Raw genomic sequence first — 18,047 nt, forward strand, 5'->3', positions numbered from 1 at the left:
ATTAGTCTGTTTTGTATGTACAGCTTCTGTTCTGAGTCCAGTTGAGTGCGTCTCTATTTGTCTGTTTTGTATGTACAGCTTCTGTTCTGAGCCCAGTTGAGTGCGGCTCTCTATTTGTCTGTTTTGTATGTACAGCTTCTGTTCTGAGCCCAGTTGAGTGCGGCTCTCTATTTGTCTGTTTTGTATGTACAGCTTCTGTTCTGAGCCCAGTTGAGTGCGGCTCTCTATTTGTCTGTTTTGTTTGTACAGCTTCTGTTCTGAGTCCAGTTGAGTGCGTCTCTATTTGTCTGTTTTGTATGTACAGCTTTTGTTCTGAGCCCAGTTGAGTGCGTCTCTCTATTTGTCTGTTTTGTATGTACAGCTTCTGTTCTGAGTCCAGTTGAGTGCGTCTCTCTATTTGTCTGTTTTGTACGTACAGATTCTGTTCTGAGCCCAGTTGAGTGCCTCTCTTTTTGTCTGTTTTGCTTTTCTGAACACCATGGCACACCGCTTCTTATAAGATACACTTCTGTTTTTAGAGACCTGAGAGCAACGAGCAAAGACAAAATGGCCTCAAAATGGTGGATCAGGCGATCTGGTCCAAAAAGATGTCTAACGGAACCAGGCGAATCCCTGTGTTACCAGAACAGGTACACCACATAACTGTTAATCCAAGTGTAAATCTTTCCTATGTTTACATAAAATCTGTTGGCGCTCTACAAGTAACCGATAATAATAATAATTTTAATAATAATAATTTTTACAGTATGTAAGTAGCTTCATTGTTTAACAATGTACAGATAGATAAATATAGGTATCCCCATCTGTTTATATCTTATATAGTGTATAAATAAATTAGATGATTTTTGTCATTGTAAGTTTAATTAAAGGGACACTAAAGTCAAAAATAAAGTTTCATAATTCAGATCTAGCGTGAAATGTTAAAAACTTTCCACTTTACTTCCATTATTAAAATATGCACCCTCTTTTTTTATTTGCACACTTTCTGAGGCACATATTATATTGTGTTGTGCACAGTGTTTCATAGAGCATTAAAGAGACTTGAATTCCAACATTTTTCTTTCATGATTCAGATAGATAGAGAATACAATTTTAAACAACATTCCAATGTACTTTAGGTTCTAGCTGTTGATTGGTGGCTGCATTTATATATCGATTGGGATTGGCTCACCCATGTTTTCAGTTAGAAACCAGTAGTGCATTGCTGCTCCTTCAACAAATGACACTAAGAGAATGAAACAGATTAGATAATAAAAGTAAATGATAAAGTTGTTTCAAATTGTATTCTCTATCTGAATCATGAAGGAAAATATATATTTTTTTTTTTATGACACGATGAGTCCACGGATCATCTAATTACTATTGGGAATATCACTCCTGCCCTGCAGGAGGCGGCAAAGAGCACCACAGCATGTCCCTTTAAGTTTGAAGTAGCCGGAGCCAGATAACATGTAATTTGCATTTCAGGGCCTTAGAATGGACAAGCCTGAAATATATCAGAATTAAAGGGACATGAAACCTAGATTTTTCTTTCATGATTCAGACAGATCCGACAGTTTTAAACAACTTTCCAATTTACTTCTATGTTATCCTTTGTTGAAGGATCAGCAATGCACTACTGGGGGGTAGCTGAAAGCCAATGACAAGAGGCATGTATGCGCAGCTACCAATCAGCTTCTGAGCCTACCTAGGTATACTTTTCAACCGAGTATGGAACAAATTAGATAATAGAAATACACTGGAAAGTTGTTTAAAATTGCATGTTCTATCTGGATCCTGAAAGAAAAAAAATGGGTTTCATGTCCCTTAAGGCTGTAGCACTGGCAGGGGCTAAAATAGCCTCTTGTTAAATTGCTCATTATTAGAGGGCATTATAGTTTATTTTGTTATTTCTGTCATCCGAAAGAGAACTTTACAAAATGTATTAGGGTGTTTTGAAATTAAATGTCTGATTAAGCTGTTCTCTTGTAAGGCATAAAGAGGTAAGTCTTCCTGCATCAGTAGAACTTGTCATTCATTTTTTATATTTACGTAAGTAGTCGCACGTTTATTTTCCCTGCTGTAATTTTTCTTTCATTTCTAGACACGAGCATATAATAAACAAATGCGACCTGCAATCTTGGATCACAATTCTGGTGTAAAATGGACAAACACTTCACACTGTCCAGAATATCTTGTAGGAGAAGAGGTTTGTAAATCTTTTCTATTCAGTCACTCTCCAGCTTGTTGTTTGTGTTTTTGCACTACATTTAACCTTTTATTAAAAATAGACCCCATAACTGTTAATTTGGTAAAAGAAAAAAATATTGAATATTCTGCCTTTTATAGCCTGTAATGTGTATTTTTGTTATTTTAAAGCACATCATATTTGTTTTCATAGTAAATCAGTAAGATGTGATTATTTTTGTAGGCACTGAATGTAAATCCCACCGACTGCTATAGTATTCATTATCCTATCAGAAGAGGGCAGCTGAATCTTCACTCGGGTCCTGGGGGCACTCTTACTGCCGTGTTGACTGATCTGGAAACCATATGGTCACATGTTATACAGAAAATATTAGAAATATCTCTGAAAGATTTGAAGGTGGGTTGCATCTAACAAGTATATAGTTTAGTATCTTATAATAGTAATAATAATATAGTATATTTCTCTTATCGTATGTTGTGCCCTAATTGTGAAAGGTAAAATGCATAATTAACACGCAGAAGCTTTTTCTTATATTCTAGTGATGGGCATTATTTATATCACTGTGCAATAAGGTGTCACAAATAGTTATTAAATCTGTGTTTTATTATGACATGAGCATCAAGTTACGTATAGCAATTTGCAAAATCTAATATATTGGTAAGAAACATTCACTTTAGAGATGTTCTTGTTGTACATATAGAGATTCTTCTTTTTATATTCAATAAAGTAACCTTTCAAGATATAAACGCTATTTTATTTTTTTCTCATTCAGTATTACAGGTGCATATTAATGATCCCGGATATTTATAATCGACAGAACATTAAGGAAATTGTTAATATGATCTTAATGAAAATGGGTTTTTCAGGTAATGTCTCTGTTAATATATTGTGTCTGTATCTTAATCTTATGTAGTGGTTTTGTTATAAATGAACTTTAACCTTTTTTATGATTTCACAGCTTTATTATATATAAATAACAAGTTATTCCACAACACATTTTTGAAGCCAACTTAATTAGCATGTGCCATAGGTAATGAAAACCAAACATGAAACTACAAGTAACATCCATAACGTAAGATATACAGGTGCATCCGATCATCATACTATCGTGTAACGAGGTGGAAACATATATAAATATCTGGGTTCTGAACCCTCCTGTTTCAGTATCTATATAATGTCTAGTGAAGAGTCAATCCTATACTTATAGGAATCCCAGTAAATTTAATATCCTAAAAAGTGTCCAATGTATTTAGTCTATAATAACTGTGTTCCCCTAGAGATAATGTCCATCATCCACACGCAGGCCGTGGGGGAACATTGTGAGGCCTCCAACGTTTGGCTATTAAAGATTTAGCAGGATTCAGGGAGTATTGTAGGAGCTTGGCACAGAGTTCACATGGGTATTTTGCTAAGAGGTTGAGCATATCAAAAGATCTACTGAAAATACAGATTTCTCTTGTTAAGTGTGTTCAGTCCACGGGTCATCCATTACTTATGGGATATATTCTCCTTCCCAACAGGAAGTTGCAAGAGGATCACCCAAGCAGAGCTGCTATATAGCTCCTCCCCTCACATGTCATATCCAGTCATTCTCTTGCAACCCTCAACAAAGAAGGAGGTCGCGAGAGGAGCTGGAGTTTTTTTACTTAATTATTCTTCAATCAAAAGTTTGTTATTTTAAATGGCACCGGAGTGTGCTGTTTTTTATCTCAGGCAGTATTTGGAAGAAGAATCTGCCTGCGTTTTCTATGATCTTAGCAGACATAACTAAGATCCACTGGCTGTTCTCGACATTCTGAGGAGTGGGGTAACTTCAGAGAATGGGAATAGCATGCGGGGTCCCCCGCAAATGGGGTGTGTGCAGTACAATATTTTCTGGGAATGGAATTGACTAAGAAAACACTGCTGTTACCCATATGATGTAAGTACAGCCTTAAATGCAGTAGTAGCGACTGGTATCAGGCTGATAAATGTATGCGCAGTTGAGTTATTTTCTAGGGACTAGAATTTGACTGAGAAAATACTGTTAATACTGAAATAATGCTTAAAGCCTTAACTGCAGTAGAAGCGACTGGTAGCAGGCTTAGTGATAACTTTGCATGACTTTGAAAAAGTTTGTTTTTAAAACGTTTACTGGCATGTTATTCGTTTTTGTGAGGTACTTTGGTGATAAATCCTTTGGGCATGATTTTTTTCCATATGGCTAACGTATATTTCTGCATAGAAACCGTTATATCAGGTCTCCCACTGTTGTAGTATGAGTGGGAGGGGCCTTTTTTTTAGCGCCTTGTTGCGCAGTTAAAATTCAAGCACAGTCTTCCTGCTTCTTCCTCCTTGATCCAGGACGTCTCTAGAGAGCTCAGGGGTCTTCAAAATTCGTTTTTGAGGGAGGTAATCAGTCACAGCAGACCTGTGACAGTGTGTTCGACTGTGATAAAAGCGTTAAATCTTAATTAGATTATCCGTTTTTGGGTATTGAGGGGTTAATCATCCTTTTGCTAATGGGTGCAATCCTCTGCTAATTTAATACATTTACTGTTAAAAATTGTTGGCTATAACTGAATTAGTTCATTGTTATTCAACTGTGTTTTTTAAAAGCGCTGCAGCGTTTTTTATATTGCTTGTAAACTTATTGAAAGTAATTTCCAAGCTTGCTAGCTTCATTGCTAGTCTGTTTAAACATGTCTGATACAGAGGAATCTGCTTGTTCATTATGTTTAAAAGCCGATATGGAGCCCAATAGAAATATGTGTACCAATTGTATTGATATTACTTTAAATAAAAGTCAGTCTTTACCGATAAAGAAATTATCACCAGACAACGAGGGGGAAGTTATGCCGTCTAACTCTCCTCACGTGTCAGTACCTTCGCCTCCCGCTCAGGAGGTGCGTGAGATTGTGGCGCCAAGTACATCAAGGCCCTTACAAATCACTTTACATGATATGGCTAATGTTATGAAAGAAGTATTATCCAATCTGCCCGAGTTAAGAGGCAAGCGCGATAGCTCTGGGTTAAGGACAGAGCGCGCCGATGACACGAGAGCCATGTCTGATACTGCGTCACAATTTGCAGAACATGAGGACGGAGAGCTTCATTCTGTGGGTGACGGTTCTGATTCGGGGAGACCGGATTCAGAAATTTCAAATTTTAAATTTAAGCTTGAGAACCTCCGCGTGTTGCTAGGGGAGGTGTTAGCGGCTCTGAATGATTGTGACACGGTGGCAATCCCAGAGAAATTATGTAGGCTGGATAAATACTATGCGGTACCGGTGTGTACTGACGTTTTTCCTATACCGAAAAGGCTTACAGAGATTATTAGCAAGGAGTGGGATAGACCTGGTGTGCCCTTTTCCCCTCCTCCGATATTTAGAAAAATGTTCCCTATAAATGCCGCCACACGAGACTTATGGCAGACAGTCCCTAAGGTGGAGGGAGCAGTTTCTACTTCAGCCAAGCGTACCACTATCCCGGTGGAGGATAGTTGTGCTTTCTCAGATCCAATGGATAAAAAATTAGAGGGTTACCTTAAGAAAATGTTTGTTCAACAAGCTTTTATATTACAGCCCCTTGCATGCATTGCGCCTGTCACTGCTGCAGCGGCATTCTGGTTTGAGTCTCTGGAAGAGGCGATTCGCACAGCACCATTGGATGAGACTTTGAGCAAGCTTAGAACGCTTAAGCTAGCTAATGCGTTTGTTTCGGATGCCGTAGTGCATTTAACCAAACTTACTGCTAAGAATTCCGGATTCGCCATACAGGCGCGCAGAGCGCTATGGCTTAAATCCTGGTCAGCAGATGTAACTTCTAAATCTAAACTACTGAATATTCCTTTCAAAGGGCAGACCTTATTCGGGCCCGGATTGAAGGAAATTATTGCTGACATTACTGGAGGTAAGGGCCACACCCTTCCTCAAGACAGGGCCAAATCAAAGGCCAAACAGTCTAATTTTCGTGCCTTTCGAAATTTCAAGGCAGGAGCAGCATCAACTTCCTCCGCTCCAAAACAGGAAGGAACTACTGCTCGTTACAGACAAGGTTGGAAAGGCAACCAGTCATGGAACAAGGGCAAGCAGGCCAGAAAGCCTACTTCCGCCCCTAAGACAGCATGAAGACAGGGCCCCCTTTCCGGAGACGGATCTAGTGGGGGGCAGACTTTCTCTCTTCGCCCAGGCTTGGGCAAGAGATGTCCAGGATCCCTGGACGTTGGAGATTATATCTCAGGGATACCTTCTGGACTTCAAAACTTCTCCTCCACAAGGGAGGTTTCATCTGTCAAGGTTATCAACAAACCTAGTAAAGAAAGAGGCATTTCTACAATGTGTACAAGACCTCTTAGTGATGGGAGTGATCCACCCAGTTCCGCGAACGGAACAAGGGCAAGGGTTTTACTCAAATCTGTTTGTGGTTCCCAAAAAAGAGGGAACCTTCAGACCAATCTTAGACTTAAAAATCTTAAACAAATTCCTAAGGGTTCTATCGTTCAAGATGGAAACCATTCGGACCATCCTACCCATGATCCAAGAGGGTCAGTATATGACCACAGTGGACTTAAAGGATGCCTACCTTCACATACCGATTCACAAAGATCATCATCGGTACCTAAGGTTTGCCTTTCTAGACAGGCATTACCAGTTTGTAGCTCTTCCCTTCGGGTTAGCTACGGCTCCTAGAATTTTTACAAAGGTTCTGGGTTCGCTTCTGGCGGTACTAAGACCGCGAGGCATAGCGGTGGCTCCGTACCTAGACGACATTCTGATACAAGCGTCAAGTTTTCAAAATGCAAAGTCTCATACAGAGATAGTTCTAGCATTTCTGAGGTCGCATGGGTGGAAAGTGAACATGGAAAAGAGTTCTCTGTTTCCACTCACAAGGGTCCCTTTCCTAGGGACTCTTATAGATTCTGTAGAGATGAAGATTTACCTGACGGAGTCCAGGTTATCAAAAATTCTAAATGCTTGCCGTGTCCTTCATTCCATACCAAGCCCATCAGTAGCTCAGTGCATGGAAGTAATCGGCTTAATGGTCGCGGCAATGGACATAGTGCCATTTGCGCGCCTGCATCTCAGACCACTGCAATTATGCATGCTAAGTCAGTGGAATGGGGATTACTCAGATCTGTCCCCTTTACTGTATCTGGACCAGGAGACCAGGGATTCTCTTCTCTGGTGGTTGTCTCGGGTTCATCTGTCCAAAGGAATGACCTTTCGCAGACCAGATTGGACGATTGTAACAACAGATGCCAGCCTACTAGGCTGGGGCGCAGTCTGGAACTCCCTAAAGGCTCAGGGATCGTGGACTCAGGAGGAGACACTCCTTCCAATAAACATTCTGGAATTAAGAGCAATATTCAATGCTCTTCTAGCTTGGCCTCAGTTAGCAACACTGAGGTTCATCAGGTTTCAGTCGGACAACATCACGACTGTAGCTTACATCAATCATCAAGGAGGAACCAGGAGTTCCCTAGCGATGTTAGAAGTTTCAAAGATAATTCGCTGGGCAGAGTCTCACTCTTGCCACCTGTCAGCGATCTACATCCCAGGCGTGGAGAACTGGGAGGCGGACTTTCTAAGTCGCCAGACTTTTCATCCGGGGGAGTGGGAACTTCATCCGGAGATATTTGCTCAACTGATTCTTCGTTGGGGCAAATCGGAACTGGATCTCATGGCATCTCGCCAGAACGCCAAGCTTCCGTACTACGGATCCAGGTCCAGGGACCCGGGAGCGGTGCTGATAGATGCACTAGCAGCCCCTTGGGTTTTCAACATGGCTTATGTGTTTCCACCTTTTCCGTTACTGCCTCGACTGATTGCCAAGATCAAACAGGAGAGGGCATCAGTGATTCTGATAGCGCCTGCGTGGCCACGCAGGACCTGGTATGCAGACCTAGTGGACATGTCGTCCTGTCCACCATGGTCTCTGCCTCTGAGGCAGGACCTTCTAATTCAGGGTCCTTTCAACCATCCAAACCTAATTTCTCTGAGGCTGACTGCATGGAGATTGAACGCTTGATTCTATCGAAGCGTGGTTTCTCGGAGTCGGTTATTGATACATTAATACAGGCTCGGAAACCTGTGACCAGAAAAATTTACCATAAGATATGGTGTAAATATTTATATTGGTGTGAATCCAAGAGTTACTCATGGAGTAAGGTTAGGATTCCTAGGATATTGTCTTTTCTACAGGAGGGTTTAGTAAAGGGTTTATCCGCTAGTTCGCTAAAGGGACAGATTTCTGCTCTGTCTATTCTTTTACACAAGCGTCTGGCAGAGAATCCAGACGTCCAGGCCTTTTGTCAGGCTTTGGCTAGGATTAAGCCTGTGTTTAAAGCCGTTGCTCCTCCGTGGAGCTTAAACTTGGTTCTTAAAGCTCTTCAGGGTGTTCCGTTTGAACCCCTTCATTCCATTGATATTAAGCTTTTATCTTGGAAAGTTCTGTTTTTGATGGCTATTTCCTCGGCTCGAAGAGTCTCTGAGTTATCTGCCTTACATTGTGATTCTCCTTATCTGATCTTTCATTCAGACAAGGTAGTCCTGCGTACTAAACCTGGGTTTTTACCTAAGGTTGTTTCTAACAGGAATATCAATCAAGAGATTGTTGTTCCATCATTATGTCCTAATCCTTCTTCAAAGAAGGAACGTCTTTTGCATAATCTAGACGTGGTCCGTGCCCTGAAGTTCTACTTACAGGCAACTAAAGATTTTCGGCAAACTTCTTCTCTGTTTGTCGTTTACTCTGGACAGTGGAGAGGTCAAAAGGCTTCGGCTACTTCTCTCTCTTTTTGGCTTCGTAGCATAATACGTTTAGCCTATGAGACTGCTGGACAGCAGCCTCCTGAAAGAATTACAGCTCATTCCACTAGAGCTGTGGCTTCCACCTGGGCCTTTAAGAATGAGGCCTCTGTTGAACAGATTTGCAAGGCTGCAACTTGGTCTTCACTTCATACCTTTTCAAAATTTTACAAATTTGACACTTTTGCTTCTTCGGAGGCTGTTTTTGGGAGAAAGGTTCTACAGGCAGTGGTTCCTTCTGTTTAAATGTTCCTGCCTTGTCCCTCCCATCATCCGTGTACTTTAGCTTTGGTATTGGTATCCCATAAGTAATGGATGACCCGTGGACTGAACACACTTAACAAGAGAAAACATAATTTATGCTTACCTGATAAATTTATTTCTCTTGTAGTGTGTTCAGTCCACGGCCCGCCCTGTCTTTTTTGAGGCAGGTTCTAAATTTTAAATTATAACTCCAGTCACCACTGCACCCTATAGTTTCTCCTTTCTCGTCTTGTTTCGGTCGAATGACTGGATATGACATGTGAGGGGAGGAGCTATATAGCAGCTCTGCTTGGGTGATCCTCTTGCAACTTCCTGTTGGGAAGGAGAATATATCCCATAAGTAATGGATGACCCGTGGACTGAACACACTACAAGAGAAATAAATTTATCAGGTAAGCATAAATTATGTTTTTACCAGAATTTAGCCTTTCATTTTGATTGTCTTGCTGTCTCACACCGGTCCTCTCTTATGTATGTGTTTCCTATCTTCTGTGCTGTGGCCAATTAGGGGCCGATTTAAAGGGATATGAAGCCCAATTTTTTTTTCTTTCATGATTCAGATAGAGCATACAATTTTAAGCAACTATCTAATGTACTCCTATTATCATTTTATCTTTGTTCTCTTGGTATCTTTATTTGAAAAAGCATAAATGTAAGCTTAGGAGCCGGCCCATTTTCGGTTTAGCTCCTAGGTTGCATTTGCTGATTGGTGGCTACATTTAGCCACTAATTAGCAAGCGCTGTCCAGGTTCTGAACCAAAAATGGGCTGGCCCCTAAGCTTACATTTATGCTTTTTCAAATAAAGACACCAAGAGAATGAAGACACAATTGATTGTAGGGGTAAATTAGAAAATTGTTTAACCCCTTGAATGCTAATGACGGCTCAGAGCCGTCAGCTTTAAAGGGACATTAAACACTTAATAAATTCTAGATAAAATGATGCATTCAAATAAAAGATTAGTCTGAGCATACCATGTAGATTTTTTATTTAAAGTTTCATTAGTTGTTTAAATATTGACACAATAAGTGTAACATTTTAGTGTCTATAAAACAATGGAAGCCGCCATTTTGTAACTTAGGTTCCCTTCTCTGCTGTGACCAATTAGGGACAGTTATAAATAGGTCACTAGAATGTGCAGCCAATGGCCGTGTGTTATATAACAGTGTTCTGCACTTCCATTTCTAACAGGAACTGAAAAGCTCACAATTTCAGAATGGACTTACAGGAAAAGGGGAAAAAATAAATAATGAAAATATATGGCAGAATTTTATATATATATATATATATATATATATATATATATATATATATATATATATATATATATATATATATAAAAATAATTAAATTAAACACTTTGAGATGTTGATATAAAATGATAAATGTCCCTTTGAGTGAGCTCCTGAACTGATCAAGCAATCAGTGAGTAGCATATTGCAGGGTGAGAGTTCTGGAATTTACTGGATGCTTTCCAGCTTCTAACATAATAGTGGAAAAGACAGAATTTTCAGATTTATATTACAGGAAAGAGGATACAATAAATAATGAACAGAAAGAGCAGCACAACCTGCAATTTAAGGGCAAAACAGATTTGTTGACAAATAACAATAAAGACAGACATATACAGAATAAATGAAGTAGTAAGCGTATCACTTTGTGTGAATGGTATAAACCAGTACCCAATAGTGCCGTACATTGTATTTCCTCTAATCTTCAGAACTTCAGATTAGTATAAACATCTTACCATGATGTTAATGAGTGAAGTACGGTGGCCGTGGTGGGACAAATTACCTAATAAGTTTCGTTCTTCATGGGGTGGTGGAATTTATTCACTTTACCTGCTTCCATATAGGCTCCTCTACATTAATCTGGTAATATTTAACACAGTAATATCTAATAGCAGGATCATAACAATACTGCTAAAAACAAAATAATGCTACAACTGCAAATATTCCAATTTGTTTAAATAGGAAGTATTAGTAATAGAAATATATCCCAATATGAATTCTGCTTATACCTATCATCCCCAATTAAAGGGATATTAAACCCAACATTTTTATTTCATGATTCGGATAGAGCATGCAATTTTAAGCAACTTTCTAATTTACTCCTATTATCAAATTTTCTAAGTTCTCTTGCTATCTTTTTTTGAAAAAGCAGAAATCTAAGCTAAGGAGCCGGCCCATTTTTGGTTCAGCACCCCGGATAGCGCTTGCTAATTGGTGGGTACATTTGGCCACCAATCAGCAAGCATAACTTAGGTTCTGAACCAATAATGGGCCGACTACTAAGCTTTACATTCTTGCTTTTTCAAATAGATTCCAAGAGAACGAAGAAAATTGATAATAGCTGTAAATTAGAAAGTTGATTAAAACTGCATGCTCTATCTAAATCATGAAAGTTTAATTTTGACTAGATTGTTTACCATTTAAAGGAATAGAAGTTCACATTTTATTTAAAAGGGACGTGAAACTTAACTTTTTCTTTCACGATTCTGATAGAAGTTACAATTTTAAACAAGTTTCCAATTTACTCATATTATCAAATTTCCTTCATTCTCTTGGTATCCCTTGTTGAAGGAGCTACAATGCACTACTGGGAGCTAAATGAAGACATTGCATGAGCCAGTGACAAGAAGCATATATGTGCAGCCGCCAATTAGCTGATGGTTCACAGTAGTACACTGTGGTTCCTGACCCTACCTGAGTATGCTATTCAACAAAGAGAATGAAGCAAATTGGATAATAGAAATAAATTGCTCATTGTTATTGTTTTTCCTCTGAAATTGCCTATATAAATTGAATGTTTTTTTTAATGTATTTTGTACTCAAGGTATTATCGTACATCAGGAATCTGTCTGTGCTGCTTACGGAAGTGGCCTGAGCAGTGCATGTGTTGTTGATATTGGCGATCAGAAGACAAGTGTGTGCTGTGTAGAGGATGGAATTTCTCAACGAAACACCAGGTAACATTCCTGATAATGTCAGGGTGATCATAGATTATTTATTAAAGGGATATTCTAGTGCAAACATTGAATGAGCTCTGCAACTGCCAAACTAAACTCAACTGCCGATTGTCTGGGTTGCGTGATTGCGGCTGCTAATTGGCTCACCAACTGTTTCCTGTTCAGGACCAGCAGTTCTCTGCAAGCTCCTAAGTGGTATTTTCACTATGTGTTTAACCTATTTGATGGGGTTATACACCCATAATTGGAGAGTCAATAGTGCAAAAATGTCATGCTCTAAGGAATAAGAGCTTGTACTTTTCGTCCAATAAACGTCACTTTAAAGGGAAAGTCAACTCAAAAATGTAGATTGTTAAAAAGGTAGATAATCCCTTTATTACCCATTCCTCAGTTTTGCACAACCAACACGGTTATATTAATATACTTTTTACCTCTGATTACCTAGTATCTAAGCCTCTTGACAGCCCCCTGATCACATGACTTTATTATCTATTGACTCGCATTTTAACTGTGTTGTGCAGAACCCATAGGCTTGAGCACAATGTTATCTATATGGCCCACATGAACTAGCAGTCTCCTGTTGTGAAAAGCAAATAAAGAAGCATGTACGAGGCTTTCTATAGTGACTTAGAAACAGGCAGAAATTTAGAGGTTTTAAATGTTATAAAGTATATTAATATAACAGTGTTGGTTGTGCAAAGCTGGGGAATGGGTAGTAAAGGCATTATCTAACTTTTTAAACAATAAAAATTTTAGTGTTGACTGTCCCTTTAAGCTCAGACCATTTTCATGTGTGCAAGTATTGCATCCTGACTCGCTCCTATGAATCATTTTTAAAGTTTAAGCAATTGATAATGTGACATAACACTTTTATATAGGACGTAGTGTTTCTATTAAAGGGAAATTCATGTTTTATTTAATGTGCGCTTAGAATACATCAGCAATTAAGCACCACACTGCACAAGATCCATTTACAAAGCACATTTTGTTACCACAATTAACATGATTATGTGCATAAAAACCAGTTAGCAGATACGCCCATTAAAAACGCCTGTTTGAAATCAAATTCCTTATCTGTATTCCTGTGGCTAATAACAGACACATGCTAGTGAGCTTGTGCTCTAAACTAAGCACTGCGTAGAATGCTGCAGTTAATTATATTTCTCTGTACTATAACAACACTCCAGCCTCTCAGGAGAGGGGGAGCAAGTCAAACTCAGTAATTAAACATTTTAAGGGGGTTACATTTTGGGTTTAATGTCTCTTTTAAGTAGAAAGATCTCAAGTATTTTTATAAAATATGTTTGAAAACCCATTTTTTTATTATGTTGGATTTTTTTTTCTCTCTCCTTAAAAGGACCACTCAATGCAGTAGACTTACATAATTAATAAGTACATAATAAAAAGACAATGCAATAGCACTTTTTCTGTCAGAAAGAAATCTACTGCTTATTTGAAATTCAATTTTTTTTCTCCCATTTTCTGGCCCCCTTTATCATGTGACAGACATCAGCGAATCACAGACTAGTATACGTATACCCTGTGAGCTGGTCACATGCTCAGTAGGATCTTGTTCCCCAGAAAGTGTGAATATAACAAGCTTGTGCAAAATTAGATAATGGAAGTAAATTGGAAAGTGGCTTAAAAGTGCTGCTCTGTCTGAGTCATAAAAGTTTATTTTGACTTGGGTATCCCTTTAAATATTTTCTTAATGTATAAGGCAGACCTATATAAAGCGGAACAAATCTAGTGAGCCAAGAACATTTTACAATTAGAAGTAAATTAAAAAGTCTCTTAAAAACGTATGCCCCATGTAAACAGTAAGTTGAATTTAGAGTTTTATGTCCCTTTTAAAGAATTTTGTCATAATGACAAACACATTGGTGGCTAATAAACATTAGTGTTTGCATGCTATTAAAGGGACAGTATACACCAATTTTCATATAGCTGCATGTAATAGACACTACTATAAAGAAGAATATGCACAGATACCGATATATAAATCCAGCATAAACTTTTTAAAAACTAACTTAGAAGCTCCCAGTTTAGCACTTTTGATGAGGTTAGGCCGGGACACCCACTGTAAGGGACTGGGAAAGCTGGAAGAGCAGACCCCCCCCCCCTTCCCTTGCATATGAAAAGACAGATTACACAAACAAGAGCCAGCAAGAGTCTGTAAACGCATGTATGCATCAGACACTGTGGGGCTTGGTTAAGAGTCTGAAAATCAGCACAATGTTCTTAAAAAATAATCAAAACTATTCATTGTTACAAAAACACTCCTAGGTGGGCTATATAAATGGATCATCTACAACACATTTATGCGAAGAGAAATCTAGTGTACAATGTCCCTTTAAGGAGTGCTGTTCTTCTTACACTTTGCAGTTATCTCTCACTAACTATGTTTTTATTCTGCAGGTTGTGTTTGGCATATGGTGGCTCAGATGTCACTCGGTGTCTTTTCTGGCTTATGCAGAGAGCGGGGTTTCCATACAGAGAGTGCCAGCTATCTAATAAACTGGATTGTCTTCTTCTGCAGCATCTTAAAGAGACTTATGCGCATCTTGACCAGGTCAGCTTAACCTAATTCAGAACTCTCGGAATGCAAATAATTACAAGTAATCAAAAACAGTGTTATTGTCTAGCGGAAATATCTCTCTTCTTCTTCTCTCCTATTTTTTTTTTTTTCTTTGTTTCTCACTCTCTCTCTCTCTCTCTCTCTCTCTCTCTCTCTCTCTCTCTCTCTCTCTCTCTCTCTCTCTCTCTCTCTCTCTCTCTCTCTCTCTCTCTCTCTCTCTCTCTCTCTCTCTCTCTCTCTCTCTCTCTCTCTCTCTCTCTCTCTCTCTCTCTCTCTCTCTCTCTCTCTCTCTCTCTCTCTCTCTCTCTCTCTCTCTCTCTCTCTCTCTCTCTCTCTCTCTCTCTCTCACTCACTCACTCACTCACTCACTCACTCACTCACACTCACTCTCACTCACTCACTCTCTCTCGCGCACTTTCTCGTACACTCTCTTGCACGCGCACATTCTCTCTCTCGCGCACACTCTCTCTCTCGTGCACTCTCTGTACAAGCATACCAAAAACACACCAACATGCTAGAGATTTGTTAATTAGTGGCAAGTTGTGGAAACACATCCTTCAAATTTTCATATAACTGCATGTAATAGACACTACTATAAAGAATAATATGCACAGATACTGATATAAAAATCCAGTATAAATCCAGTATAAAAATGTACTTAGAAGCTCCCAGTTTAACTCTGTTAAAAAGGTAGAAGGAAAGCCCACTGCAAGTGGGAAATAAGACACTCCCCCCCTCCTCCTTCCTCTGCATATGAAAAGACCCTTTACACAAACAGGAGCAAGCTGGAGTAGGTATAAGTCAGTATTCTCCTAAAACTTTGGGGCTTGGTTAGGAGTCTGAAAATCAGAGCAATGTTATTTAAAAATAAGCAAAACTATACATTAAAAAAAACAACTGTATGGGCTATATAAATAGATCTACAAAACATTTATGCAAATAAAAATCTAGTGTATAATGTCCCTTTAAGGAAATTGTAATCATGGCTCAAATTACCCAAAGCTTTATAAACCTCATGTTTTTGAAATAGGAGTTAATCATAACCATACGTTTTTATATAATCTAATGTCAAATAATATGGATTGCCCCCATCACCACAAAAAAACAGTGGCCTATTTGGAACACCTATCTCAGTATTTTTCTAATTAGTGAGAACTACAGGAGATTGGAAAAAATAGGGCCACTCTTAGACTCAGATTATTCTAGAAGTAGCAACTTACCAACACCATAAACATTATAGTATGTAGCTAAGGACAAAAGAATAACTAGGTAAATAATGCAAATCTCTCTCATATTTCTCAAGGGAAGGTTTGAATAGTTATGTTAAAGGGACATTAAACACAGATTGTAAGCTGCATGATAATGTACCTTCATATCTGAGAAGAATTTTACGATGATTAATGCAGTTTTATTTGTCTTTTTTTTTATGTTTTTTTTTTGTTTTGTTTGTTTTCTACTGATTTCCCTGTCCCCAGAACAAAAGAACCATTGCTAACCAATCACAAACTAATATGCAGATACAGCATGGACTTCTAGCTTGTCCTCGTCTCATCACTTAAAGGGCCAGTCAAATTAAAGGGATAGGAAGGTCGATATAAATCTTGCGTGATTCAGATAGAGCATGCCGTTTTAAGACACTTTTAAATTCACTTCTATTTTCAAATGTGTTTTGTTCTCTTAGTATCCCTTGTTTAAAAAAAATACACTCATATCCTACACTAGTGGGAGCTGCTGCTGATTGGTGCCTGCACACATTTGTCTCTTGTGATTGGCTAACTAGATGTGTTCAGCTTCCTGTCAGTAGTGCAATGTTGTTCCTTCAGCAAATGGTAACAATAAAATAAAGCAAAAGTGATAATAGAAGTAAATTTAAAAGTTTTTTAAATATGTAAAAGTGTTATCCAAATCGTGAAAGAAAATATGGGGGGTTTCCTGTCCTTTTTATGTTACATAATTCTGCACTATTATCCTAGCGACACATACTAAAGATTTAACACCTCCCCAAACCCGTACTTACCTTACCTTCCTCGCCAGGCTCTACTGATCTTCTGGTTTCTTCAACAGCGCGTCACAGGTCCACTGTCTAATCACAGAGCATCAGGGCAAGCCGTTGAACTACATGTAGTGTGCTCCTGCGCTGGATAAAGTTGTCTGCTGCTTTACCCAGTGCAGGAGCGCACTACATGTAGTACAACGGGACGACTGATTGCACTGTGATTAGACAACGCAACAGTGATGCGCTGTTGAAGAAACCAAAAGAGCAGAAGAGGCTGGCGAAGAAGGTACAAATGGTTTTGGGGCGTTATTCCTTTCTAATCTCCACCTAATCGCTCAAAATAAACATATTTGTACTGTATATACACAATAATATTCATTGCTAAAATACTTAAAGTGAATGTAAACTTTCATGAATCAGTGCCTGGTTTTTAAACATACTTTTAAAAACATGGACATTTTTATTCATGAAACTTTACATTACAGCCTTTTTTTTTTTTTTAAATACTTACCTTTTTCTGCTACAAAGCCGTATCGGCGATTCCCCGCCCACAGCTCCTCTGTACTTACCTCAGCAATGACTTAACCGGCCTTCTCCAATCATGGCGTGCACCCCAGAGCGTCCTTCTCGTGAGGCCACGCTCTGATTGGAGAAAGCCGGTTTTGTCATTGAGGTGCTAAGTACAGCATGAGAAGCGGGCGGGGGATCACCGATCCTACTTTGCTGCAGAAAAAGGTAAGTATTTAAAAAAAATAAAAAATTTGCAATGTAAAGTTTCATGAATGCAAGTGCTTGTTTTTAAAAATCGGGCACTGAATCATGAAACTTTACATTTACTTTAATATGCCCACTGCTATAACAAAGGATGTGTTTCCTGTCTTGATGTTGATGCAAAACTGATAATCGGTAGATTTGTGCGGAAAAATTTGTTTCGGACCGATTCAGATTTTTTTGAATTTCGTTTTTGAATCGATTCAAATTCAGATACATTCAAATGTATTAGTTTCGGATACATTAGGATTTGAATACATTTGGATGTATTCGGTTTGGATTCGATTCGTAAATTCAGAAGTTCGGTATGTGTTAGGTAGGATGTGCTGTGTATTAGACTAGTATTATGTACTGTATATTAGGTGTAACCCATCTGAATCAACATAAGTACCAACCTCATAGGTACCAGCTACACAATATGTACAAAGCTAGCAGAGGTATATAACCTAATATACAGTACATAATACTAGTGTAATATACAGCACATCCCACTTA

General features: G+C 38.7%; 1 protein-coding gene across 1 annotated transcript in view; it reads left to right on the forward strand.

The window, feature by feature from the left end:
* ACTR8 (actin related protein 8) overlaps positions 1-18,047 on the forward strand; it is a 54,527-nt gene that overhangs the window by 11,825 nt on the left and 24,655 nt on the right. Inside the window, exons 3-8 of the mRNA XM_053720743.1 lie at positions 519-629; positions 2,084-2,188; positions 2,411-2,584; positions 2,961-3,054; positions 12,075-12,207; positions 14,626-14,779. Of these exons, the coding sequence (XP_053576718.1) occupies positions 519-629; positions 2,084-2,188; positions 2,411-2,584; positions 2,961-3,054; positions 12,075-12,207; positions 14,626-14,779 (771 nt within the window). The remainder of the gene's footprint in view (positions 1-518; positions 630-2,083; positions 2,189-2,410; positions 2,585-2,960; positions 3,055-12,074; positions 12,208-14,625; positions 14,780-18,047) is intronic.

The sequence above is a fragment of the Bombina bombina genome, chromosome 7 (genome assembly GCF_027579735.1).
Source record: "Bombina bombina isolate aBomBom1 chromosome 7, aBomBom1.pri, whole genome shotgun sequence".
Taxonomy (NCBI): domain Eukaryota; kingdom Metazoa; phylum Chordata; class Amphibia; order Anura; family Bombinatoridae; genus Bombina; species Bombina bombina.